Source organism: Mus pahari, chromosome 2, assembly GCF_900095145.1.
Source record: "Mus pahari chromosome 2, PAHARI_EIJ_v1.1, whole genome shotgun sequence".
NCBI classification, from domain to species: Eukaryota; Metazoa; Chordata; class Mammalia; order Rodentia; family Muridae; genus Mus; species Mus pahari.
The window spans coordinates 67,773,541-67,801,282 of record NC_034591.1 but is presented as its reverse complement, the minus strand read 5'-3'; the positions used below and the strand labels follow the sequence as shown (position 1 = coordinate 67,801,282).

Genomic DNA, 27,742 nt, shown 5'->3' with positions numbered 1-27,742 from the left:
CNGTGGGCTCCTTTTCTTGGGGGTATTTCCAAGCTATTACTTCTTGNTTTAACCAAATCAAGAATTTGCCATGATTTTTTGTTTCTGTTTCTCACTGGTAAATGGAAAGTGTGTGCCTTTGCAACCTGCTAGTGTTCCCTAGGTGTAGACTTCAAAGAAGACTGGGTACTGATAGGATTTGTCCTGTGCGGCGACTGTTGATCAGCTGTGGGGCTGATAGTTCCTAGTGGAGGAGCTGGATTCTGCTGTGTACAGGTTACCACATTTCAGCTTTCCTTCCCAACCTCTGCTTCTTGTAACTTTTCAGAGCCTTAGACAAACTGAATGGATTCCAGTTAGAGAACTTCACCTTGAAGGTTGCCTACATCCCAGATGAAACTGCTGCCCAGCAAAACCCCTCACCACAGCTTCGGGGGCGCCGGGGGCCAGGGCAGCGGGGCTCATCCAGGCAGGCGTCTCCAGGATCGGTGTCCAAGCAGAAACCCTGTGACCTGCCACTGCGCCTGCTGGTTCCCACCCAGTTTGTTGGAGCCATTATAGGAAAAGAAGGTGCCACCATTCGCAATATCACAAAGCAGACCCAGTCTAAGTGAGTATGTGGGAATGGGTGGGTATCTGGCTTCCCCTTTGTGTTCAGTATCAGGGTTTGATGCAGGAATTTGATGTCTTTCTGGACAGAGCCAGGAGCTCTCTTCTACAATACCGGGACTGTGGCAGGGGAAGCCTTGTCACCTGATCATGCGTTGTTGGTCTCACATGAATGGAAAGCAAATGGCACTTGCTGCCACAGTGATGGGAAAGGCCCTAGCAGACTGCCGGGCTGTGTGTAGTCATTCTCTGCCACTTGTTCCCCCCCCCGCCCCCCCAGCCTGCAGTGCTCCACCTGTCAGAGATGATGGTTCCGTGAAGAATAGTTCATCCATGGGGGTATGGTGGTACACACCTGCCTCAGGCGGAGGGGGCAGCAGGATCAACAGTTCCTGAGCATTCTTAGCTATGTAATGAATTTGAAGATAGCTTGGGCTACATGAAACAAACAAAACCAAAGGGGGCTGGCAAGTTAGCTCAGCACATCAAAGTACTTACCATGGGGACCAACCACCATCTGCATTCCATCCCTGCATCTTGTGATGGAAGGAGAGAGCAGGCTCCTGAAAGTTGTCCTCTGACTTTTCAGAAAATGTTTTACATCTATCTATCTATCTATCTATCTATCTATCTATCTATCTATCTATCTATCTATCTATCTATCTGTGTGTGAGCCCGTGCGCATATGCAAGCACACGCATATGCGCGTGCATGCCTGCCTATAGTACCCAGAAGAGAGCATTAGGTCCCTTAGAACTAGAGTTTGAGGTTGTGTGAGCTTCCTGCCATGAGTCCCAGAGACTGAACTCAGTTCCTCTGCACGAGCAATCTTTCTAGCCCCTCAGACCTCTTTCCAGGTGCGGCCAGGCATGCCCACTCCCATACTCACCACACACACACACACACACACACACACACACACACACACAGAGAGAGAGAAAAAGGTTCCATCTTCCAGTCTAAATTTGTTCCGTGATTAAGCTGAGCTTAGAATGGCTTTTTCCCTGAGGATGTTTGATAATGTTATTTGTCGGGCTTTAAGGGATCAGAAAATCATGATCAGACATCAGAACTCACGTGGGTGGAGTCAGGCAGGAACTAATGTCATTTTTCACCACAGCATCAGTGTACAGGGCCAGTGCCTGATACACAAGAAGCCGCTGCATTTTCAAGTCAAAATGGCTGTGCACGAATTACATTTGAAACCCATTGCCCAAGTCTAAGGCCCTGTCTCAGATTGCAAGGTCCATCACATTACAGGTTACTTTTTTTTTACCCTTCAAACCATGCTTTGTGTAATCTGTAAATATTTCGATTCGAAGAAGCTTGCTGATAAACTCTGTCTCCACTTTTTCCTCTGTAGAGTGAGTGCCATATGACAGACACATTGCTGGCCCTGCTGAGCCATGCTCCCTGGAGAACTGAAGCTTTCCCTAGGGAGGAAGTTAATGGGGGAGGGGTTGTATGCAAACCACATCTTTCTGCAGCTTGACCCATCTACAGAAATGACTAGATGGATTTTTAGATTTAGTAAGAATAAGGGTTTCATGTGATTAGAGAAATTAAGCATGGTCTTTCTGAAAATAGCCCGATAGTGTGCTGTGTCTATCTGTGCCTAAGTGTGTTCCATGGGCCTCAGAGAGATTCGTGTTCATCACAGGTGCCTTGCCTGAAGCCAACTGGGAGATTCATTTTCATGCAGAACCTAAACGAATTGTATCTAGTGGTGGACATCCTATCTTGCTCACCCCGGCTTTGAAGCAAGAGACACTGAGGGTTGGGTACCCATGTACAAAATTAATGATTCCAAATTCATAATTAGTGTGTGGGGAGAACAATTGAACCATTGTCTGGGTTAAGGCCTTTCTCAATTTTCCATGTGATCCCTATTTACCTAAGAAACTTACATATCCTTCAGAAACTGATATTTAAGGTTCAAATCAAGCATTTACTGATAAGTCCTTAAAAAAATGTATTCATTGGTATTCATGTGATTTTTGCCATCCATTAAAGATGACAACTGATTTTGCACAGTAATGAGAAAGATGCCTTGTGTACTGCCACATGAAGAATTAGATCTTGGCAGAGTGGTTGACCCTGCAGGCCATGGGGTGGCTTCAGGTTTTTCAAGCAGATCGAGGCTTTGATTCTCTCCTCCGTGCTGCGCATGCTGTGTCACATAAATATGTAGGACAAAATGGCACAAGTATATTTAGGCCCTTCTAGAAGTTGTTGGAAATTCTGTTCCAATCCCAAGCCAAAAATCATTTAATGATTTTTTTTTTTAAATGAAACTCAAATTGACAACTCAAACACCAATTTCTAAAATCAAATATTCTTACACAGTGCAATTCAGAATATGCCAGTTTGATGTATGTTGGGGAACGATGGTGGGAAAGTGTCAGAAGTCTTTGTTTTCTCAGTTAAGGCTTATGTTTCTCTAAGAACAGAATACTTTAGGTGCATAGTCAGAACAATGGCTCTGCACATAACCCCACGTCTGAGGTGCTGGAGGCAGTGTCTGTTCTCTAAAGGAAATACACACAGGGTGTGTGTGGGTCAAAGTGCGCATGTGTCTGCTCAGAACTAAGGCTGCAGTAGTTACATGATCCATGTCCAAGTCCTTCCAGAAACACATTGGATTCATTTCACTTGAGATTAGGAAGTGAATTTTGGTCACCTCCTATTCAGAAGCCTCTTCTATTACGGAAGTGTTCACAGCCCCCACATTTAGTAACGGGGCCCATGTGAGGCTGTGACCCATAGTTTAAGAAGCTGGGTCAGTTTACCCGGCTTTCATCTAAAAGCGTAAAGTACTTGTCACCTACTATCCCTTACCTTTGGGAACTTAGTACACCGTTGCTTCTTGGTGTAGCAGCTTCAGTTCCTTTCTAGATTGCTAATGAGATCTGTCAGATAATGGAGCCGTAAGCTGAATTTAAGATAAGCAGATGGGGCAAAGCAGAAGGGAGTGTTTCTGTTGTATCTGATGCCGAGGTTGCTGAGCGGGGCTGGTGGATTTAATTCATTCTTGCCGTTGTAACTAATCATTACCAGAACCCATGTTTCTGGAATAGTCCCAGGGGAGGGTGCAGATCACCAGAGCAACATTCCCTTCTCAGGATCGGAGCTTTATAGCCCTCATCCCAGTAAAAAGGTGGAAATAATCTCCAAAGGAGGGGCCGTGAGCATGTTAGAGGACAACCACATGGCTGACTGTGGCCAGGTTGTAAAGCCGGTTAGGAAGATGGGATTGGAGCTATTATCTAGGCACACTTTAATGTATTATATGTTTATAGCACTTACTTCTTTCATTTCTATATTAAGTTACAGGTTTAAATTCTGAGGTAAGTTCTAATAAAATGAAAGGCAAGCTTAGTTTTATTGGCTTGTTGAAGTGGCTGTTCTCATGGCAGTAAGTCATTAAGAGAAAAGGAAACTCGAAGGACCACCCAGCAGTTGCTTAGATGTCCCTTGAACACACACTTAGAGGTAGTTAATGTTTTTACAACAGCAAACTTAATTCATGGTTAATTAAAATTGAACAAATGCACAAATTTTTAAAAGACTGAATTAGATTCTTGTCACCCCAGTCATTAAGTTTTAGGCTTTGTATCTTTTTTTGTTTGTTTGTTTTTTTGAGTTTTTCGAAACAGGGTTTCTCTGTATCTCCCTGGCTGTTCTAGAACTCACTCTGTAGACCAGGCTGGCCTCTAACTCAGAAATCTACCTGCCTCTGCCTTCCAAGTGCTGGGATTAAAGGCGTGCGCCACCACCGTCCAGCTATGCTTTGTATCTTTATATAGGACTTCTTAGGTGCCTATGTCAACTTGTAACTGGATCTTTGACAAAGGAGATAAAACCATCCAGTGGAAAAAAGACAACATTTTCAACAAATGGTGCTGGCTCAACTGGTGGTTATCATGTAGAAGAATGCGAATTGATCCATTCTTATCTCCTTGTGCAAAGCTTAAGCCTAAGTGGATCAAGGAACTCCACATAAAACCAGTGAAACTAATAGAAAAGAAAGTGGGGAAGAGCCTTGAACACATGGGCACAGGAGAAAATTTCCTGAATAGAACACCAATAGCTTATGTTCTAAGATCAAGAATCGACAAATGGGACCTCATAAAATTGCAAAGCTTCTGTAAGGCAAAGGACACCATCAATAGAACAAAACGGCAACCAACAGATTGGGAAAAAAATCTTTACCAATCCTATATTCGATAGAGGGCTAATATCCAATATATACAAAGAATTCAAGAAGTTAGACTCCAGAGAACTAAATAACCCTATTAAAAATGGGGTACAATGCCCGGCGTGGTGGCGCACGCCTTTAGTCCCAGCACTGGGGAGGCAGAGGCAGGCAGATTTCTGAGTTCGAGGCTAGCCTGGTCTACCAAGTGAGTTCCAGGACAGCCAAGGCTATACAGAGAAACCCTGTCTCAAAAAAACAAAAAAAAAGGGGGGTGGGGTGGGGGGGAGGAGTAAACAAAGAATTCTCAACTGAGGAATATCAAATGGCTGAGAAACACCTGAAGAAATGTTCAACATTCTTAGTCATCAGGGAAATGCANAGCAAAACAACCCTGAGATTCCACCTCACAACAATCAGAATGGCTAAGATCTAAAACTCAGGTGACAGCAAGATGCTGACAAGGATGTGGAGAAAGAGGAACACCTCCATTGTTGGTGGGATTGCAAGCTGGTACAACCCCTCTGGAAATCAATTTGGCAGTTCCTCAGAAAATTAGACATAGTACTACCTGAGGACCCAGCAATACCTTCCTGGGCATATACCCAGAAGAAGGTCCAACTGGTAATAAGGACACATGCTCCACTATGTTCGTAGTAGCCTTATTTATAATAGCCAGAAGCTGGAAAGAACCCAGATGTCCCTCAACAGAGGAATGGATACAGTAATTGTCGTACATCTACACAATGGAGTATTTACTCAGCTATTAAAAACAATGAATTCATGAAATTCTTAGGCAAATGGATGGAACTAGAAAATATCATCCTGAGTGAGGTAACCCAATCACAAGTGAACATACATGATATGCACTCACTAATAAGTGGATATTAACCCAGAAGTTCGGAATACCCAAGATACAATTCATAGACCACATGAAGCTCAAAAAGAAGGAAGACCAAAGTGTGGATACTTCAGTTCTCCTTAGAAAGGGGAACAAAATACCCATGGGAGGAGTTACAGAGACAAAGTATGGAGCAGAGACTGAAGGGAAAGCCATCCAGAGACTGCCCTACCTGGGGATCCATCCCATATAGAGTCACTAAACTCAGACACTATTGTGGATGCTAATAAGTTCTTGCTGACAGGAGCCTAATATAGCTGTCTCCTGAGAGGCTCTACCAGTGTTTGACAAATACAAAGGTGGATGTTCTCAGCCAAACATTGGACTGAGCACAGGGTCCCCAATGGAGAAGTTAAAGGACTGAAGGAGCTGATGGGGTTTGCAGCCCCATAGGAAGAACAACATGAACCAACCAGTACCCCCAGAGTTCCCAGGAAATAAATCAGCAACCAAAGAGTACACATGGAGGAACCCATGCCTTCAGTTGCATATGTAGCAGGATGGCCTTGTTGGATATCAGTGGAAGGAGAGGGGCCCTTGGTCTTGTGAAGGCCCGATGCCCCAGTGTAGGGGAATGCCAGAGGGGGGAAGCAGGAGTGGGTGGGTTGGTGAGCAGGGGGATGGGGAGGGGATTTTTGGAGGGGAAATGAGGAAAGGGGATAACATTTAAAATGTAAATAAAGAAAACATCTAATAAAAAATGATACATGGTATTTTCACTTGTTACTATGGTCTGTAAAAAGTAGCTGCAGGTGTAGCCTAATGGTATGTGTGTTCCCTGGTCCCAATGTCCCGGGCACCATCTCTGGTATCGCATAAGGGAAACCAGTTGTATGATTCATACAATGACTTAACCATCTCTTTCTAACAAGCAGAGTAATAATTTCAAAGTGTTTTTGTTTTTGTTTTTGTTTTTTTTCTTAGTGGAAATAGTACTAAAGAAAGCATCACCACACCAGTGGTGCCTGACCAGAGGTGATTCTCTGCATGAACATTTGGCACTTTCTAGAGAAGTTTTTGATTGTCACATCTGGGTGGCAGGGTACTACTGTTATGTCATAGGCAGAGGCAACAGCTGCTGCTAGATCCACAGAAAGAATGGACTTAGCATGAAATGTATGAATGCTGATGGCGAGAAGTCCACTCTCCGTCAAGCAGCTGTTTGAACTGTTAGGTCAGAAAAGGTGAGGACTTGTGAAGTGGCTCAGCAAGGGACTGGATTTGCAGTGGGAGCCTAGCTGAGTTTGACCCTGTGAATCCAAGTGAAAGCGGGATGCAGGGGCAGGTATCAGGCCCCAGCACTGCTGCTGGGAGATGGGAGGTCTCCAGAAAATTGCAGGCCAGCTAGCTTGGAGAACAAAGCATGGCAGAAACAAGAGGAACCTCTCATCAGTGAAGTGGAACAAGGGCTCTGACTTTCTCTGATCTCCATCCATGCATTGTGATATGTGTGTGCCCTGCTCATAGACATCGTCCACAACAATGGTACTTTTTAAAATCAGTGTTATACCTTCAGCTGGCCCTGCCAGTTTGCCATCAAAAAATGTGGATCATCCTCATTACCCTTCACTTCAACAGTATTTTGTTTTATGCATCTTAAAATATTTACAGGTCTAGAACAAAAAAAAATCATGTATGTATTGGCATAGATATAATTATGGTTTAAATATCAGTTGAGTTTATTGGCGACTTGTGCGCTCTCTCTCTCTCTCTCTCTCTCTCTCTCTCTCTCTCTCTCTCTCTCTCTCTCTGTGTGTGTGTGTGTGTGTGTGTGTGTGTGTGTTTTCTGAGACAGGGTTTCTCTGTGTAGCCCTGGCTGTCCTGGAACTCACTCTGTAAACCAAGCTGACCTTGAACTCAGAGTCTCCTGCCCCTGGGATGAAAGGCGTGCCCTGCTGCCACCTGGTTTTTCCTTTTTCTTTTTCAAAGCCAATCAGCCACCTCTTCAGTTGCCTTCCCATCACCATTTGCTGCTGCCTCTCTCTCTGTTAAGGAGGAAGGACCCTGTTAACAAAAGCTGGATGAGGAAAGTCTGCCACAGGGTGACTGGTGAATAGTCTGTGTCTGACATGGCACCAACCTGGCTCTCTTGACATACACAGTTCTCTGCATCCCAGGCTCTTGGCACTATACGATTGCTCTGAGCATATAAAGGGAAGCTTTAAGCACACACAGCCTAGGCAGAATGAAAAGGTGTCCGTGCTTGGTTGGATTGAGAAAAGAGAGCATTCCTGCAATTGCAGTCTGTCTGGATCTGAGGCTGAAGTTGAGTGTTGCCTAGTGTATTAGTTACATGTCAGTTGCTGTGATAAAACCAGCTTAAGGCAGGACAGGCTTTCACTGACTCAGGTTCTAGGGAAGACTGTCATTGTCACAGTGACGGGTTAGAACAGGAGGTGGTTTTTTTGTTTGTTTGTTTGTTTTTTTAAAGATTTATTTATTTATTTATTTATTTATTATATTTAAGTACACTGTAGCTGTCTTCAGACACTCCAGAAGAGGGCATCAGGTCTTGTTACAGATGGTTGTGAGTCACCATGTGGTTGCTGGGATTTGAACTCTGGACCTTCTGAAGAGCAGTCGGGTGCTCTTACCTACTGAGCCATCTCACCAGCCCAGCAGGAGGTGTTTTGTCACATTCCATCACAGTCAGGTAGCAGGAAAGGATGAAGGCTCCTATTCACATTGCTATCTCCTTTTATACAATCCAGGATCTCAGACCATGAATGGTATTCCTCCTATTTATAGTGTGCTTTCTCCAATCTATAAACTCTCAAACATGCCTGGAAATGTGTTACCATGGCAACTGTAAGCCCCCTCAAGATGCCAGTCAGTATTACCCACCATAACAAGAATGCATGAAACTTCCCAGGTTTGCATGAACTGGGCGTGGTAATGAATGCCTGTGGTCTTAGCATTCTGCTGGCAGAGGCAGGAAAACTGGAATTCAAAGGCCTTTCCCACTTTGTAGGGAATTTAAGACCAACCTGGATACATTGGATCTTGTCTTAAAACATATCCCCCACCCCATCTGTAATGTACTGGTGTTGACAGCTGATCATGGGTTTCTGCTTTTTATTAAAGTGGGTCGTCCTTGATTCCCCTAGTATTCCTGGGGCTTGCAGTTTGTAATTGAAGATTCCTTGTGGTGAATACACACTGACTGTTCTCATTTTCCTCTCCTCGTGCCTGCTATCAGAATTGATGTCCATCGTAAGGAGAATACAGGGGCCGCCGAGAAGTCCATTACTATCCTCTCTACCCCTGAAGGCACCTCTGCAGCTTGTAAGTCTATTCTGGAGATTATGCATAAGGAAGCGCAAGATATAAAATTGTGAGTAATGAGGTCTAGCCTGCCAAGAGGGTTCTTTGCTTTGTTGCAGATTTCTTTGACACAGTTCTTGGGAATTGCTAAGCAGCAAAGGGGAATGCTATCCTGATAAGATAGTGTTGGTTACTCTTGACTTGGTGTGGAACATTAAGTCTTTTAGAAACCAAAGTCCTTCATTTTCTTTCATACTTGGATTTGGAACAGGCAGCCTTGATGGAGAAGAGGCATGCAGCTAGAAGAAGCCAGCTGGGGCATATAGCCAGCTGAGGACCTTACCCCAGAAGGGCCCCGGGCCGTTCCCGGCAGACCTTGGGCATTCTGTCTTTGTCTGTCCCACTATGCACAGTAGGGCAGCTTGGAGGTGTGAAAGAGCCTAACCCTGTGCCAAGGGCAGCTGGAACTTGGTCTGGGGGATCAGTCTAGAGCTGAGTGTCTCTGCCTCAGAAAGTTAGGTTGGGTCTGTGCCACTTGGATGCATTGAACAGAGCAAGGAAGGCTGGGGGAGGCAGCCTTAGACCGCATTGCCTTTGCTTACTTTGTAAAGTCCACTATATGTATGTATGTATGTATGTATGTATGTATGTATGTATGTATGTCTGTCTTAGTGGGTATAATAATGTTTTTTAGGATAGAGAAAGTAAAGCGAAAGCCCACTGTTGTGGAGTCCCCTGTGGCATTTAAAACGCAGGCTATGTAACGGGGAAGAAGTCCAGTGGGTAAGGTGTCTGCTGAGTGAGCTTAGGGACCTGAACTTGGATCTCTAGGCTCATGGCAAAGCTGGCTGTGCTGGTGGCCTTTTGTGTATCTCTAGCTTTGGGGAAGTAGAGGCAGCAGGTCCAGGTTCACTGAGAGACACTGTCTCAAAAGATAAGGTGGTGATTGATAGAGGCAGATGCGTGACACTTCTCCCAACACACATGCACTCATGGGTGAGTACACCTATGTGCATGTGTATACACACTCATACTACCTAAACGGAAAGAAAGAAGGAAAGCAGGGCTCCCCAAGGGCGAAGCTCTATTTCTGCTCTGCTCTCCCCACATGGGGCCACTGTTGCATCTGTAGGCCTTGTTTATCTCCGGGTGGTTCCAGGGCTATCCTGGCCTTGCACTTTTGAGCAATGTTTTTTGTATTTGTGCAGTACTTTGATTTATACATTGTGTTCCACTTTGACTAAGAGAATCTATCACTGATTGTAGATATTACCTGTTATGACTAAAAGAAAGACTGTCTTAAAGATGAATCCCTATGTAAATAACCTATTATTTACCCTCTGACCTGCGTGAGTTGCTGGGAGGTAGATTCATTGCCAGCGTACTTTACAATGGAACAAGTGTAAGGTTTCTCATCCTGCAGTCTGGGAGGAAATGTTTAACGAAAGAGCATTTGTCTTTTTATCCAGTGGCTTCTTCCCCTGACTTTATGGCCATTTTTCGATTTGCAGCACAGAGGAGATCCCCTTGAAGATCTTAGCTCACAATAACTTTGTAGGCCGCCTCATTGGTAAAGAAGGAAGAAACCTTAAAAAAATCGAGCAAGACACGGACACTAAAATCACAATATCTCCGTAAGTGCCGTCTTGTTTGTGAGCTGGGGACTTTCATATTCTGTTTTTAAGCCTCATGTTTTGTTCACGGCTCCCTGCTTACAGCTGTTTCTGCTCTGCTGTTAGGCCTAGAGCCTGCTGCCTGCCCTGTTTCTAACAATCTTGAAAGTATTGTGTGTTCTCACAGGGGTGGCATGCATCTTAATACTCAACATTCATATTTTCCAGCCAAAGTCTTCATGGTATTGTTGGCATCTATTTCCCAAGTTGGAATTTTAACCTAATTCATTTTCATTTGCTGTATTACAAATTATTCCACCATTTGACAGCTTAAGACAATAGTCAGCATGTGTTGCGTGGCTTGTTTATGTGGGTTGGCAGCTTAGGACCTCAGCATGGGGCCTGGGCACAGGCTGCTCTTGAGCAGCAGAGGGAGCGAGCCAAGGGAGAGAAGGTGCTGGAAGCTGCAATGTCTATGATGAAACCTCAGAACTCATCATACGGTCTAGACAAATCAGCCCTTTTCCATGTGTTTAGGGACTGTAGCCTTCTTTGTGGGGGGCATAATTTTGGAGTGTGCTATCACACCTGGGTACATGCCTACTGTGATAATAAGGAAACGTTTCTCTTTTTTCTGGCATGATAATCCTTGGTTTCTATCATAGGAACCCAGAAGGTGGGAAACGGCCAATGAGCTAGAAATGGATGATAAAGTTAGAATACAAAGTGCCTGACAGGGATGGCTTGAGAGTAGAGGCTTGGGTCACATACTTACATGGTCTAAGGAAACTTAGACTCTGCTAAATTGAGCTCATGCCTTCATTGTATGATTTAATTTTAAACACATATGAGGAAAAGGAATAGGAATAGTAGCCCATCCATCTGATACAAGGCTAGTCTCTGCCATGCTCCCAGCAGCAAAAATGGGTGTTTAACTCTGAGAACATAAAAGATGTCACCCACGGCCCAGTCCTTTGAGTCTAGGTAAAGTCCCCTTTTTGTGCAAGATTGTTTTTCCTCTCAAAGCTGATGACTACTGTAGGCTTCGTTGTGCACAGTAACTTTTCCTGGCCTTTAAAGCTTCAGTAGGACCTGAACTAAGCAAAGAGTTTCTTAATGTTGTTGTCTGTTTAGGGGTTTAAATGAGGTCAACATAGACCATTTAAAAATTTAGTCTAGATGCTTGATTTATATTACTTCCTTTAATCTAAATTCTGAAAATATTGGAGAAAATTGAGCACACTCACACAGATGGCAATCTGCCTTTGGGGAGGGCTGGACTGCGCCCACCTGCTTATCTCAGACAACACGATTGTCAGCCACTTCTGACTAGGACTGACCAGAAAAGCCTCCCTTTGCTCACTCCTCAGCTCACTGTCAGGGGTGGAAGGAGGGGCTCAAGAAGTATGCCGTGTTTAAAACACAGATGTAATGAAACCGTGTGCCCAGTCGCTGCCTTTGAGGGAGTGGGAGGGAGGGCACTACAAGATTGGATTTGGGTCTTTGGTGCTTGATTCCACACTTTGTCATGATGCTGGGCCAGCCATTGGGTTTCAGTTGCCCTGTGGGGCTGAATGACTGTCACTTGTCCTCCTGACATTCTTGTTTTTACTCTCCTGCCCACAGATTGCAGGAACTGACGCTGTACAATCCGGAGCGAACCATTACAGTGAAAGGCAGTGTTGAGACGTGTGCCAAGGCCGAGGAGGAAATAATGAAGAAGATCAGGGAGTCTTATGAAAATGATATTGCTTCCATGAATGTTAGTTCTGGTGTGGGGAGGTCATTGTTCTGATGGAGAGTCAAGAACTGTCTTTTGCTAGGAACTCTTTCAGTGCCTCCAGTGCTTCAAGTGTTGTGAGTGAGTTGTCAGCACCGTCCCAAGTCCCTGAAATGGCATGCAAGCCTTCATACTGGGCTTAGCTGTCAGTGATTACTAACAAATTCTGAGCCGTGGCTTCTTGATATACAAGGAATGATTAATACCTGTCTACCAAAGGTTATTACTTCCTTTCCCATGTTGATTTGAGGATGTGAACATTAGAGGCAGGAGAATTAGGTTTTATTTCCCGCCAACAGTCTGTGAGCCACAGCTTTCTTCTCTGTACATAGACCATTTATCTCCTATTGTACATGCTCTTTAAGATTACAGCAAGTACCATGCATGTAAACTTACAATTAGAAAAACACAGGCTTAAGTGCCAAGGTGGGGTAGGGTGAGCTCAGCAACTTGGAAGGCTGAGGTGGGTGGACTGCAAGGTCAAGTCCATCCTGAGGATATAGAAGGTCCATGTCTTTAACATGGTGCAGTTGAGGGGCTAGTGTGGCTTCTGTACTAGAGTGCTTGCCTAGCGTGCCTCAGCCCCTGCACTGCAGAGTTATAAAGCAGAAACACAGGTTTGAATATTACTGTGTTATCCATATAAGCCTGTGAGATTGAGAATTTCCTATGGCAAATGCAGTGAGGGCTTTGGAAGCAAACTCCTGCCACTATGGCGGAATGGTTCAGGCAGTGGAACAGTTCAGACGCCCACTTTGTAAAAGATACTCCTTAGCACACGGGAGACAGAGGCAGGTGGATTTCTGAGTTCGAGGCCAGCCTGGTCTACAGAGTTCCAGGACAGCTAGGGCTACTCAGGGAATCCCTGTCTCGAAAAACCAAAAAAAAAAAAGATCCTCCTTTAAATGTGAGGTGAGTGATGTAAGGAGCTTCAGTTGGCCTGTCATAGGACATAGTAGGTCCTATGAGAAGGGTACAGATAGACAAGCAACCAAAGCATCTACACACATGTAAATACACCAACCCAGTATCCTTCCAACCGTGCGCTTAGTGTGAGAGCTAGACCTGGTTTTTGAAGGATTCAGCTAGAGACAAGGAATGAAGATCCTGTCCCAGTGCTAGTTCTGAGTACCTGGTGTGATTTCAGAAGGTGCAGCTCACTTAGTTCTCCTTCAGTAGTGCAGGATTGAGGCTGTTTATGGAGGACCCGCAGTGTGCAGAGCACCATTCTGTCTTAGATGCTCTGAGCTGGTGGAGGAGGGAGAGGCCATGCTTCCCTTGCTTGCTTTGAGACTGCTCAGTGCAGTGCAAACCTGCCCTCAAATTAAACAGTGTTGAGAGGCGTCAACACTACCTATAATTCTATGGGAATACTTGCTGTGTTAAAGAAACGAGTCTTAGTGTAGTATTTTTTTTCTTTATTAGACAAAAGGTCACAATATGAATTCTGACATTTACAAATACTCACTCCCTTGATTCTTTTGGTAGAAAATTAAAGTTCCTCTTTACCATTGCAGCTTCAAGCACATTTAATCCCTGGATTAAATCTGAATGCCTTGGGTCTGTTCCCACCCACATCAGGGATGCCACCTCCCACCTCAGGGCCCCCTTCAACCATGACTCCTCCCTACCCACAATTTGAGGTAAGTTCTTTGGCCCTTGCCGCCACACTTATGTGCCATGGTAATGCTACAGTCTGAGCCAAGTGGTAAAATGTTCATGCCAAGCTCTGTGTTGAGTGATCTGTAACTTTTAATTTGATCTCCAGATAATAAGTATGAGTTGTTCTGAAGTATTTGGGGTGGTAGAATTATGCAAATATGTCATTTCAATTAAAAAAAAAAGGTTTTGGTGGATTTACTTTGTTGGTTTGTCTTTGGTGCAGTACTCCGGAGTCAAGGTTGATGGTTTTAGTGTTAAAGCAAAGAGGTTTTTAAGAGTTGTGTCACAGTGTGCACACTTGTAAGTTCAGCACTCTTGCTGAGGCAGGAGGATTTCGAGGGTGAGGTAATCTGCACCACCAGATTAAGAGGCAGGAGAATTAGGTTTTATTTCCCGCCAACAGTTTGTGAGCCACAGCTTTCTTCTCTGTATCAGATAGCTGGCATCTCCTATTGTACATGTTCTTTAAGATTACAGCAAGTACCATGCATGTAAATTTACAATTAGAAAAACACAGGCTTCTCCACAGATTTCTCCACCAGCTCAGAGCACTTAAGACAGAATGGTGCTCTGCACACAGCAAGACTTTGTCTCAAAGAAAAATTTCTCTTTCATTTTTACCACCTAGAAGTTAACTGCTTTAGAAGGCCTGAATAGGCTGGGCTTGTTTTCCATTTGGTATCCTATGTTCCTGGTCAGTGAACCAAGGGAGTTTATCTCACAGTTCTACTGTGTTTATGTGTAGAGATTATATAACAAATGTGTTTATTTATGGAGACAGGACTTTTTTAAAAAATTTATTTTATGTGTATGAGTATTTGCTTTCATGTATGTATGTCTGTACCACATGTGCCTGTACTGACAGATGTCAGAAGAGGGGCGTAGCTATGATGGCCATGTGGGTGCCGGGAATTGAACCCAGGTGCGTAACAGGAACAATTGCTTTTAACCACTGAGCTTTCTTTCCAGCTCTGGCACAGGGATTTAATTGTTTAGACAAAGTCTTTCTATGTAGCCCAGGCTGACCTCATACTCGTTGTCTTCCTCCCCTGCTTCCCTGTGTTGTGAGCCATCATTCTTTTTGCAATCTTATTTTGCTATCCAGTTTTTGAGAATAGCTCTGCAGACGAAGACACCTACCTAGGAAAGAACCGTTGAGCTTACATCATTGGTCTTCAGCATTCTAGGGTCATCCATGATGGAGTTTTGTTTTTTTTTTTGTTTTTTTTTTTTTGGCTTTTCGAGACAGGGTTTCTCTGTATAGCCCTGGCTGTCCTGGGACTCACTTTATAGACCAGGCTGGCCTCGAACTCAGAAATCCACCTGCCTCTGCCTCTGCCTCTGCCTCCCGAGTGCTGGGATTAAAGGCGTGTGCTACCACGCCCGGCGGATTTCTTTCTCCATTTGTTTGACTCTCTTAATATAGCTGCCACACCTTAAGAGATGTTCAAGTGTTACAGTTTGAGAATTTAATTGTGCCACTACCTAAAGTAAATTGACATTGGTATTCTTCAGGAACACTAGCCTATCAGCACTGTACCATTTCAAAAGTAAGAATTTCCTTTTCTGTCTCTGAACCTGGTGTCATGTTTGTGCTTTTACATGAGCAAAGCCATGGGGAGCAAGCCAGTGTTCCTCCATGGTCTGCTTCTGCTCCTGCCTCTAGGTTTCTGCCTTGAATCTTGTATCTTTCTCTGCAACTCACCTGCCATATCCAGTTATTTAAACCTGGAAACTATGTAACAAATTGGGGTTGGCTTTCACAGTGGTAACTAAATAAGCACCTGGAGGTGATAGTATGTATGCACGTATATCTTCAGCTACTTGGTGGGGGTGGGGCAGACTAAAGAAGAGAAGACTGTTTGAGCTGACAAATTCACATCACCCTGGGCAACCTGGAGAAGCTCTGTCTGCAGTGCAGTGTACACAGATTGTCAACTGAATATCAAGTATGAACAGATCGGTATGCATCATGTGAAGCCTTCAGCTCAGATTTGGGTACTGTGAAGTAGCTGGCAGGTTTGCGCCTGATGGTGACCATCTTGAGGAAAGAAGATTGGAGTCACCCCAAGTCTGACCTAGCTCTTCTGTGAATTTGTGCCACTGAAGGTCAGGCTCCTTATTGCCCTGGGTCTGTTTTCAGAATGAAAACCCTGTAGTCTCAGCCTCCAGTGGCTGGGGCATGGATATTGCTGTGAGCTCTAGGTCAGGCTGGGCTACCTGGCGGGACCAGGCAAGCCTAGCTACAGAGTAAGACCTCAAGTTGAAAGCAAGTATGGGGTACGGGGAATGTGTTGATGCTAAGCACTTATGAAATAGAGGCAGGTGGATGGATCTCTGGGTTCAAGGCCAGTCAGGTCTACATAGTGAGTTCCAGAGAGTCAGAGCTAAGTACAGACCCTATCTCCATGTTCCCCCAGAAAGCAGAGTTTAAAACTACACAAAAACTTGTGTGGTTTACTTATTTTCTTAAAGAATTTCCTTAAAATTGCCAATAGAATCATAAGGTATTTTCATGAGGTATATTTAGATTGAGAGGCATCAGAGAATGCTAGGACAGGTAAAGTCAAGGCCACAAACACTCTGGCTATAGGAAAGAAGTGTAACTTAGTTTTTGCTTTTTATATCCTGATGGTGATGTCTTTAAGAAACATTTGTTTTAGGGGGCTGGAGAGATGGTTTTGTGAATAAGGGTACTGGCTGCTCTTCCAAAGGATCCAGGTTCAATTCCTAAGTCATGACTGCCTGTAACTTCAGTCCTAGGGGACCTGACATCATCTGCACTAGACACACACACACACACACACACACACACACACACACACACACGCGGCATTAATAATAATAATAACAAACATTGGTTTTTATCAGTCCTGTGGAAGTTAGCAGGAAATTTAAACTGGATCTTGGGGTGCGGGTTCTCTTCCCTTTTTACACTCCCTTGTTTTCCCAGCCTTCCTTTCTGTCCTTGCCTCGTCGTGGTCATCCCTCCCTGGTGCCTTTCTCATTCATTCACTGCAGTTTTCTGTGGAGTTCCGCATTACTATCTTCCTGCCTGAGGCGAAGCAAGCTTTTCTGTGGCTATAATTCCCCCAGGAGTTCTAATTATAATTCCCAGGCTGATTAGAATCCCCTGGGAAGGGCTCTGCCCAGCTTCATTTTGACAGCTCCCCAGGTGACTTGATCTGTAGCGAGACTGGCAGCAGCAGCCACCCCGTGTCCCACTTTCCTGAATCAGATCTCAGTGGGAGAGGGCAGAGCTTGGGACTGTGGCTTTAAGTGTTAATGGGAGGTTTCTTGCTGCTCGTTCATTGTCAAGAGCTGTTCCTCCAGAGTGTTTACTAGGCAGGAGAGGAGACACAATTGCTGGAGGTACACATAGTTTCTTTTCACATTAGTGCATGTGAGAAAATATTTGAGGTGAGCATAAACACCCTGCTGATGTGTTCTTCTTTCTATCCTGTTCTGTTTTATTTCAGAGAATAGTTTAAAAGCCACCACCACGACCAAATACCTTTACCCTTTTATCTCGAGAGCACCTGTCATTCAAACTCTAGGCATCCGTCAAGCTAATGTGGGATGCTGCCACATGTCCATTCTCAGTCTTCTGAATCTACTGTGGTATGCTGTGTAGATGGAGAGAATGTTCTTGCCTGTGTGTTACGGGAGCAGAGGACTAGGTTAAATGTTGTCCTAGGGTCAAGGGTAGATGGCCCAAAGCTAGTGGTGAGTGAGCCTGCTGCTCTTCCCAGCCCAAAGTCATTACTCAGGCTCTAAGCAGTGGTTTTCAGTCCAGCCAGCAAAGAAACAAAAAAGTCAATGCCTGTAAGGGCAGTATCTGAAGCATGCATCGATATTTAACCCTTGAGGGGCACCCAGCTTTGTTTAGCTGCAAGGAAGCTGGGAAGCAATTGCTCTAGGGGTAGCAGTGTGTCTATTAAACATGGGTAGGAAAATAGATATTGGAGCAGCCATTCCTGTCAGTCTAGGTGGACATAACCTTTTCACCTTTTAAAGGAAACTCCAGAGCCTGTAAGTTCTTCAGAGAGAAAGGAAGACTTAAGTTGTAGGGGAGGACATTTCCTGTCATAGTCCCCACACCTGTGGGTTGCTTTTATTGACTTGCATAGCATAAACAGGTGTTCTGAGAACTGCCTTGGTGTTGGTGGGTACCACCTGAAATAAATTCCACTTTCCCATGGATGGCTATGATTCAGCTTTATTTCTAAATCCAAGTCACTGATATGTTAGTCCCCCAGTTTGAATTAACCCATAGTTGGCCATTGCTAATATTCATTGAGGAGACATAGAATACTGCCTTGTACAGCTTTTTTTCACTTCTGCTTTGTGAGAGGAATGTACTGTCTATGGATAAACTTCTTGCCCCTGTTCCATTCCAGATCTGTACTCACTCATCCTTCCAAATTATTCTCTCTCCCAGAACCTGTAAGGTTGATTTCTCCAAACAGCCAAAGTGATGTATCTTTCAAAAGATTTCAGAGTCTCTAGTTCCTGCCTGGAACCTGGTTCACTCAGTACTTAATTGTCAAGACCCTCGTTTATAAATGACAGGAAATGCTCCTTTCAGAAATGCCCAAACAGTAGGGAAGTGAGAGTTGGCAGCCAGCGAGCCAGCCAGGAGCTGGAGCTGGCAACGTGCATGCTCACTGTCTTCACTGGCCATGTTGGCAGCTTTCAGTTGGGTTGGCAGAAATCAACCTGTGGGCTTTTGCCCTAACAAACCTGATAGCTTCTTTACACTCTTCTCTGAAGGCTCCAAGTTAGTAGTTTGACCTTGAGGTGGAAAGTACAGGGGCAAGGAAGATGAGTGAGCATTCTTTGTAGGTGACCAGAGGCACTCTAAGAAACAGACCAAGTTCTTGTCTCCTTCTAAGGCCAGGTAGTATCTCGTAGTCCTTAGGGTTTTTCATTGTGGGTGCAGTAAAACATTTCCAAGTAAGTAAACCACTGTATCATATGAAGCCTTGGTTTACTTGGTTATGGGAAAAAATAAAAACAACCTTCCTTTTTCTTTCCTTGCTTTTTTCTTTCTTTTTTAAGCTTTAGTATTCTGTTCAGGTCATAGAGTTGAGTACACTTCGTTTTCGTTCCAGACCCAAATCTAGTCAGAAACAACTCCTCCCTCCCCCAAGTACCTATCCTACAGGCCAAAGGAAAACACTGGCACCCTGCCAGGTTCCTGGAGGCTGATCTCTTGGCTGCCAGGCACGTCTCCATGCCTTTGTGATGCCTGAGATTGTGTTGCCTGCAGAGTAAATACACTTAACCTCACTGTTTGCTGTTGCGTGTATATTCTCGATAGCGGGTGATTAGGAATTATTCACTGGCAGACTTCACCAGTTACGCAAATGTTCGGCCTCACAGCTCTGTTCTCATTATTTCAAGACACAGCACAGCGCTTGCCAAGAGTCCGAAGGAAGCTTTGCCACAGGCATCTGGCAGCAATCCACTGGGAAGCAGCTTGTGTCCCGTGACTGTCTTTCATCCTCAAAGAGTCTATGTAGGAACGGGTCTCCTGTGTGTCCAGGGCAGTGAACTTGTACCCAAAGAGTGCATGTGTCAGAGAGTGTGTGTAGGAACCGGTCTCCTGTGTGTTCAGGGCGGAGAACTTGTACCCAAGGAGTAAGTGTATCAAAAGGATGATGTTGAGGAACTTTTCCTCTGCCTGCTTAGGACTGTCCATCAAAACGAAATGGTGTGCTTATCTGGGGTAGATCCTGAAAAAATGGCTTCTCATGCTGGATTCTGTGTGAGAACACACTGTACAGACAGTCAAGTGGATGGATGCTTCCACAAGCTGCCTGTGCCTCAGAGAAAAATTCCCTTGTGAAATAATTTATGGCCAGTGAGATGGCTGGGGGAACAGAACTGAAGACGAGTGATGTTCAGAAATACCCTCTTCCAGCTTCAGATGGCCAATGAGTCACTTAAGACGTGTTGCCAATAGTGCACATGACTTACCGTTGGTCTGGGGCACCATCTCCTGTATGAAAAGCACAGTTACTTCAGACTGGATTGCTCTATTGGGCAGGCCCTCATGCCTTCAGAGCAGCAGCTTCCATCACGTTCAGGCCAGCAGAAACTCCTCACATTGCACTTTGCTACTGTTGTGATATTGTACTGTGGTCACTTCAGCTGTTCCTTTTCCAGAGCTGGGGTGTGGGTACTTCAAGAGACAGTTCGAAATTCTCACCAAGTCATTCATGTTTAAAATTCAGCCATACCATACCCTTCTTTCTTATTTGAGACAGGGTGTCTCTATGAAGTCCTGGCTCTGCTGGAACTAGCTCTGTACACTGGGTTTTCCTTGAACTCAGAGATCCAATGCCCCTATCTTTAAATTTCTTATTGCAAATAGCTTCTTCCACCTCTAGAGATGTAAACATATAACATCTTCTTTAAAGCACAAATTTGTTTTATTGCTTATTACCTTTTTCCCACCATTGTTTTTTGTTTATTTGTTTTTTTGTTGTTGTTGTTGTTTTTCGAGACAGGGTTTCTCTGTATAGCCCTGGCTGTCCTGGGACTCACTTTATAGACCAGCCCGGCCTCGAACTCAGAAATCCACCTGCCTCTGCCTCTGCCTCCCGAGTGCTGGGATTAAAGGCGTGCGCCACCACGCCCAGCAACCACCATTGCATTTTTATTTCAGAATTGTTGGTGCAATTCTGAAATTGTTGGTTTTCTTGCATGTATGTCTGTGCAGCACATAAGCACAGTGCTTACAGAGGTTAAAAGAAGAGGGTGGATCTCTTGGAACTGGAATTACAAATGGCTGTTAGCCATGTGGGTGCTGGGAGTTCTCTGGAAGAGCAGCCAGTGCTCTTTAACAGCTGAGATATGACTCCAGCCCCCACTATATGTTTTTCAAAAAATAAACTTATGTGTAACAGGCTCCAGAATAATTTATCCTAACTATAGGTGACAAAAATAGGAGTAGAAATAGGTCCAATTATCTCAGCCACAAGAGCAGGTTCCTTAAGCCCGAGCTTCCTTCTCCATCTCAGCTGCTTGAACTCTTTTTCTGATATCTTCATGGCCCAGCATGACACCTGTGATCTCCTCCCCTAGACCTATTGGTGGCTGTCTTAGGGTTTTATTGCTGTGAAGAGACATCATGACCTTGGCAACACTTATAAAGGCCAACATTTAATTGGGGCTGGCTTTCAGTTTCAGAGGTTTAGTCCATTATAATGGTGGGAAGTATGGCAGCATGCAGGCAGGCATGGTGTTGGACAGGTAGCTGAGGTTCTACATCTGGATTGGCAGGCATCAGGAAAAGAGAGCCACTGGGCTCTTTTCTGAACCCTAAAGCCCATCTCGCAGTGACACACTTCCTCCAGCGCGGCCACACCTCCCAGTAGTGCCCATCCCCGATGGGGACCATTTTCATTCCCACCACTGCTAACCTTCCTGGAGCAGACTTCATGTTGTTAGGTGAATAGAGAAGAAACTGTGGAAGCAGCGGTTTTGCTCCATTAGAACGCACTCTACTGCTGGCACTGCACCTTGGCATGGCCTTGTGAGGAATTTGGTCACCGAGCTGTCTCTGAGTGACCACTGTGTGACATGAGCCTGGAGAGGGTGACCAGTGAAGCAGGGAAGCATGAGTCCATCTGTTCATAACCTTCCAGGACTTAACTTTCAAAATGGTTTCTGGCTAGTTGTGAATAAGATGCCAAAGGAGTGCAAGAAGTGCACGGGAGGGAAGTGTCTCGCAGTGCTTTGTTACTAAAGTAAATGGGTTTCCCTTTTAATTCTGTCTTATGTGTGCCAAGTGTAGAATGGTGTGTTCTCTCCGTATGTAGGAGCTGTTTACTCTTTGTGTTTAGGAATTAAAAGCCTAGATCAGTAGAAGAGTGCTGGCCTTGCAGGCACAAGTGTTCATCCTTGGCTCTGGGGGAAAAAGGAGGACAGGGGAAGGAAGGAGAAAGAAGGGGGCGGCTAAACTCTGGACATCTGTATCCTTTACTGCTGTCTGTTTGTGATGTGTAATCTGAAGCCACCTTGGATGTAGTCTATATGTTTTAAATATTAATAAAAAGAAGGCAAAGTATAATTCAATGAGATTTTGAAATTTAGGAAAATTTGTGTAGACAAGATGAGATTTTAATGACTGGTCCTTTCAGAACAACTTTAGCTTGATAGGTAAGCTCTGGTTACTTCTTTACGGTTCTCCATGACCTTCCTAGTACTCCTATGGTATGAGGATGTGCCCATGCCAGAGGTGAAAGTGCCAGGGATTTATCTGGCAGCAAATAAGCACTCATGTCCTGGCTTTCTTTTCTTACAGCAATCAGAGACGGAGACTGTGCACCTGTTTATTCCCGCCCTGTCTGTTGGTGCCATCATTGGCAAGCAGGGCCAGCACATCAAACAGCTTTCTCGTTTTGCAGGAGCTTCGATTAAGGTACTGTTGTGCACACTGTGGCTCTCCTGGTTATACAAGAAAGTGAAAGTGGTGGGCTGAATCAGGACTATGACAGGAACCCTACAGCAGTGACTTAATTGTGCTTAGTTAACATGTCTCTCAGAAAAATTAGTCTGTGGAGAAGCCAACTGGATGACATCTTGGCACCTCTGAGATCTGATGTACAACTTCCTTCTAGCTCATGTCCACTTTCCCTGCTCTTAAGAGTCACGTCTGAGCTGGGCAGTGGTGTGCACTCCTTTAATCCTAGCACTCAGGAGGCAGAGCTCTGAGTTTGAAGCAAGCCTAGTCTGTACAGAGAAGCCTTGTCTTGAAAAACAAAACTAACAAAAAAAAAACCCTAAAAGCCCCCCTCCCCCCAAAAACCCAACAAACCAAACCAAACAAAAAGAGCCACATCTGTCACACATCTGTCACCCAGCCAATGAGGACAGAGGCATGTAGAGAAGTCTTTCCCATAAGTTCATTGCTATGGGATATTTTTTTGTATATTCCATTCTCAGAACTTGGCCAGTCAAAGCTGAGGGGCAGCAGGGAAATGAAGTTTTGTGTTGTCAACTAAGCATTTATTGTGTAAATGTGGGACCACTAGTGTTTGTCAAAAGAGATCACTGTCTCTCTGCAGGATCTGTATTTTGATGTGTTGAAGCAAATCATTATTAGATAAAAGGGGTGTTTGTATGCATATGCCCCTATAAGAGGGTGCCTGAGCATATGTGCATATATGGAGGTTAATGTCTGCTGGTCCCTCAGTCACATGCACTTTATGTTCTGAGATAGTGTGTTACTGGCCAGACTACTGACTCAGTGGGCTGCCAGGCCAGTGAGTTTCTGGACTCATGTCTCTGCCCTTTCCAGCTCTGGGCTGTTCATATGGATTCTGGGATCTAAACATTCTACCAACTGAACCATGCCCCCCATCCTCAGATTCTTGATTTAAAACAAAGGTTGACAAGTTTGATAAGTTCACAGCTTTCTTCTGAAAACCATCAGTGGGAACTTTTAAAAGCTCCTTAATTTTTTAAAAAAAAAAGATGTAATACAATTTCTGTACAACATATAGATTCCACTTCTGGATATCTATCCATGAGAAGTGAAGCTTAGCATAAGCTCCTCTCCCCCAAAGAAAACTAGAATGTTAATGTTTTTATTGGTAACTATCCCAAATGTCCTTCATGTGCAGATAAAGTGTAATCCTCCATGCATTGAGTGTGCACAGTAGAAGTCACTGAGTAACATGGAGGTAACCACTGGAAGTAACAATGTGAGAGAAATTTCATGTATTGTGGTGATAGAAGTTAGAAAGGAAGCTCTCATACTATATGGTCCATTTATGGAATAATTCTGGGAAAGGCAGAGCTACAGGGACAGCCAGGACTTCTGGCTGGGCCTGGCTTCCTCTTTGGGTGCTGGATTCATACTCTCATACTGTGCTCACCTGCCATCTCCTCTACCCTGAGGCAGACATCTGGTACTACCAAATTATAATCATTTCATGTGTTTCCCTTAAAATAAGAAGCATGCTACCTTGACAGCATTACCCTTTCTCTGAAAGCTAAGGGGAGACCATGGATGTGTTAGCCTCACAACATAGGAGCTCAGAGCTTCTAACATGTTACTGTACTTCATGTACCACTGGAGTTATGACCAAGAGCACAGGCAGTAGACATATCCAGCTCTTTTAACTATACAATTATGGGTCGGGCCCTTTAATGCCCCTAGCCTTCTGCACTCCCATTGTAAAGTGATTATTCTTTAGCTAGATGTGGTATGGGTTGGCTCAGTGGCTGTACATGTAGTTTTAGATTAGAGTTGGGCACCATTTTAATACTCAGTAAACAGTGTGCTATACCTAGCTGGCCCGTATTAATCATAGCCTCTCCATAATTCCTTTCCAGAAGGCATTTAATTCTGCAGTTCAGTCAATCATGTGCAGATGTCAGGCTGGTTTGCCTAAGGTTTGTCAGTGACACCCGAAAGTATCATAACTGGCTGGTGATGGGTCTATTACAGATCGCTCCAGCCGAAGCACCAGATGCTAAAGTGAGGATGGTGATTATCACTGGACCACCAGAGGCTCAGTTCAAGGTATGTGTTGTGGAGGGCACTGGTAACTAGAGGGAGCAAGATGATGTTACCTTTTCCAACCCCTGTGTATCAGTGGAAATTTCAAAGATCAGAGTGGAGCCACACCAGAATTATTTCACAACCATGAACCAAGAGACTTTAGTTTTGAGTTTTGTAATGGTGTTGGTTTACTGTCACCACTGAGATGGTTGGGACTTTAACACTGGCAGAGACACGCCTGCCTGCTAATGAACCTTGTAAATCTGGTTTTCAACATTCCATTCTGTCTTGGAGATGGTCTAGTCTTGAGTTACAGTAGCCCCTTTTCTCTTACCTTCACCCTGCACTGTCCTTGGATTTGGTTAGAAGGTTAGGGCTGTGATGGCATGAGATCTGGCTTTAACTATGGAACATTTATGGGATCTGTGGACCTTTGGAGCTGGGAAATCTGTGTTCTGAGGTGATGGAGACAACCTGGCAGCTAGACCCCTATTTCAAATTCTAGTTTGTCCATTCACCATTTGTGTGACCTTAGACAAGTTACTCTTCTCCTGTTCCTCATCTATGGAATGGTCAGAAGCATCTCTTTCCTAGGTAGCTATACAATGTACAGTGCTTGACACAAGCAGCACCACCTTCCTCTCTACTCCCTGGAGAGCCAACCCCGAGGCAGTTGGTGAAGCCAGTCACAGGTGCCTCCATTCTAGTGAATGGTTAGTGTGGAACCATTCTTAGGCAGCTCAGTGTTGAGTTCTATGATGGTGTTGGTTTATTATCACCATTGGGATAGTTGAAACTTTCTATTCTATTCATTAATCCAGTACCTACATCTTTTTATTTATTTATGGGAGAAATGGGAGGAGCATGTGCATCGTGACATGTTGTGGTCAGAGGACGTCTGTGAGTCAGCTTTCCCTCTATGTGGGTCCTGGGGACTTTGTTTACCTACTGAGCCACCTCGACAGCCCAACACTTGAATCTTAGTCCTATGTCCAACAGCTGTGTAAAAAAGGTCAAGCATTCTCTCTTAACCTTAGTCTCCTCTGCTGTTTCTTAACACTCCATAATACCGCCCATAGCTCACCCCACTTTCTCTATCTGGGAAGAAAAAGGCTAAACCAGGTCTTGCTATGCAGGCTCTCTGAGTTTTGTCTTCTCTCTAATCCTCCAAATGAGCCTAATTAACATTTCTACACCAATGAAAATCTATTTGGGCTTTTATGGCTTTCTTGGCATCTTGTCAGATTAGCCAACCTCCCAACTTAGAATTCCTTCTTCCCTGAAGTGTTTGAGATCTAACTCATGGTTGCACACAATAGGACGTTCCTTATATAAAACATATAGTTGTACACAGGACACGTTAGTTCAGTACTAGAAGTGTACATTAACTTGATTTCTGTAGCCTTTCTGGGAGGAAATGGGAGCCAGGCTCTGACTCTGTAGCCAGAGCAGGCCCCACACTTGTAGCTACTATGCTCTTCCTTGGCCTCCTAAGTGCCGGGACTATTGACATCAGAGTCATACCAACATGTTAGGTTCTATAAAGCTGAAATCACCTGAGGAAGAGCTCTGTTTAAGTAAAAAAATGTTAATGTTGGCCAGTGTCTGTGCTATTTAGACATGGGCTCAGCTCCTTGTGATCCTGGTGTCTCTGACTGTGAAGTTCTTCCTTAGTTTCGTTTGCTCAAGAACAATGCAATCTCTTCTTATTTTTAGAGTAGGAGAGACTTCATACAAGACTGGAGTGTGAATGGTCATTTGCCCCTAAAATCATTTTTAATTAGACTTCCTAATGCCTTTATTTCCAGCACACGGCTTACTCTATCTACACTGTTACAAATGCATCGATGCTCTCTGCCCTCTCCGAGGCTCCTAACTACTGTCTCTTACTGTTGTCAGTCTTCATTCCAGATGTTGATGTACTACTACAATGGATATTCCAGGCTGATCCAAGCTGTCTTCAAAGTTAACTGACCTTTTGTTTCAAGTATGAATGATACTGATAGGATATATTGTTATCTGTAGGCTCAGGGAAGAATTTATGGAAAAATTAAAGAAGAAAACTTTGTTAGTCCTAAAGAAGAGGTGAAACTTGAAGCTCACATCAGAGTGCCGTCCTTTGCTGCTGGCAGAGTTATTGGGAAAGGAGGCAAAACGGCAAGTACCCTAGCAGTAGCCTGCCATGCTGAAAGGAGGTGCCGCAGGATCAGAGCTCCTCCCTGGGCCTTGGGCTAGTTTATAAAAAGTGGGATCATCTTGAACAAGGTTTGAAGAGGTTTCCTCCTTGTGTGACCTCCAAGTATTTCAGACCAGGGTACTGGCCTGGCACTGGAAAGGGGCATGCAGCATTCTCTCACACATATAACCTGAACTTTCTATTCTATAAACCTTAACGGACAGGAAGTGAAGTTTTACAAATATCCTCAAACTGCAAAAAGTAGTTTGTAGTCTTTCTCAACTAAGTCATTTCCAGACAGATCTTTAACTTTGGAGTAACATAGAACCCACCCTGAGCAGAACTTGAGGACCTGAATCTGGCTTTGCTGTTTATTTCTGTAATGGGTTTCTTTGTCCAGACCTTAGTTTTAGTCATGTTAACATGGGAACTCTAGCTCGGAGACCTGTTAGTGGGTAAATGAGCTCTGTAAAGCCAGAGCTGTGTCTGGCTTACAGGAGGCACTTGGGAAATAAACTTCTAATGCTTAGTGATATGATTATATCTATTTCAGGTGAATGAACTCCAGAATTTATCAAGTGCTGAAGTTGTTGTCCCCCGTGACCAGACACCTGATGAGAATGATCAAGTAGTTGTCAAAATAACTGGCCACTTCTATGCTTGCCAGGCAAGTGGCTTCTAAAATGACAGGTTCTTAAGCTCTGCCATGGTGCTACCATTCCACATATATGTGAGCCTTCAGGCGCTCATGGGTCAGGGTTGGGTGGGGTGTTGAAGTGTGCTGTTGCTGCTCATGGTGCTCATGGGTCAGGGTTGGGTGTGGTGTTGAAGTGTGCTGTTTCTGCTTTTACCCAGGCTAACCTGGGACTTCTAGGCTCCAGAGACCCCCACACCTCAGCTTCTGTCCTATGCACCACTGAGCCTGGCTGTGCTTGGCACATCTAGTTTTCCTTTCACCCAGCACACTGTTAAGTTGGGCACAAGGATTTCAACTTGATGTTGTTGCGGTAACTTAGTAACTTTGGACTGTGCAGATTCTATAAA

At 44.4% G+C, this 27,742-nt stretch overlaps 1 protein-coding gene across 2 annotated transcripts in view; it reads left to right on the top strand.

The window, feature by feature from the left end:
- Window positions 1–27,742, top strand: part of Igf2bp3 (insulin like growth factor 2 mRNA binding protein 3) — a 130,956-nt gene that overhangs the window by 100,958 nt on the left and 2,256 nt on the right. For both annotated transcript variants that reach the window (XM_021189206.1, XM_029534714.1), the window contains 9 exons: window positions 308–589; window positions 8,884–9,018; window positions 10,460–10,582; window positions 12,188–12,323; window positions 13,859–13,984; window positions 22,318–22,434; window positions 24,469–24,543; window positions 26,548–26,679; window positions 27,252–27,365. In XM_021189206.1, coding sequence (XP_021044865.1) covers window positions 308–589; window positions 8,884–9,018; window positions 10,460–10,582; window positions 12,188–12,323; window positions 13,859–13,984; window positions 22,318–22,434; window positions 24,469–24,543; window positions 26,548–26,679; window positions 27,252–27,365 — 1,240 coding nt within the window. The remainder of the gene's footprint in view (window positions 1–307; window positions 590–8,883; window positions 9,019–10,459; window positions 10,583–12,187; window positions 12,324–13,858; window positions 13,985–22,317; window positions 22,435–24,468; window positions 24,544–26,547; window positions 26,680–27,251; window positions 27,366–27,742) is intronic.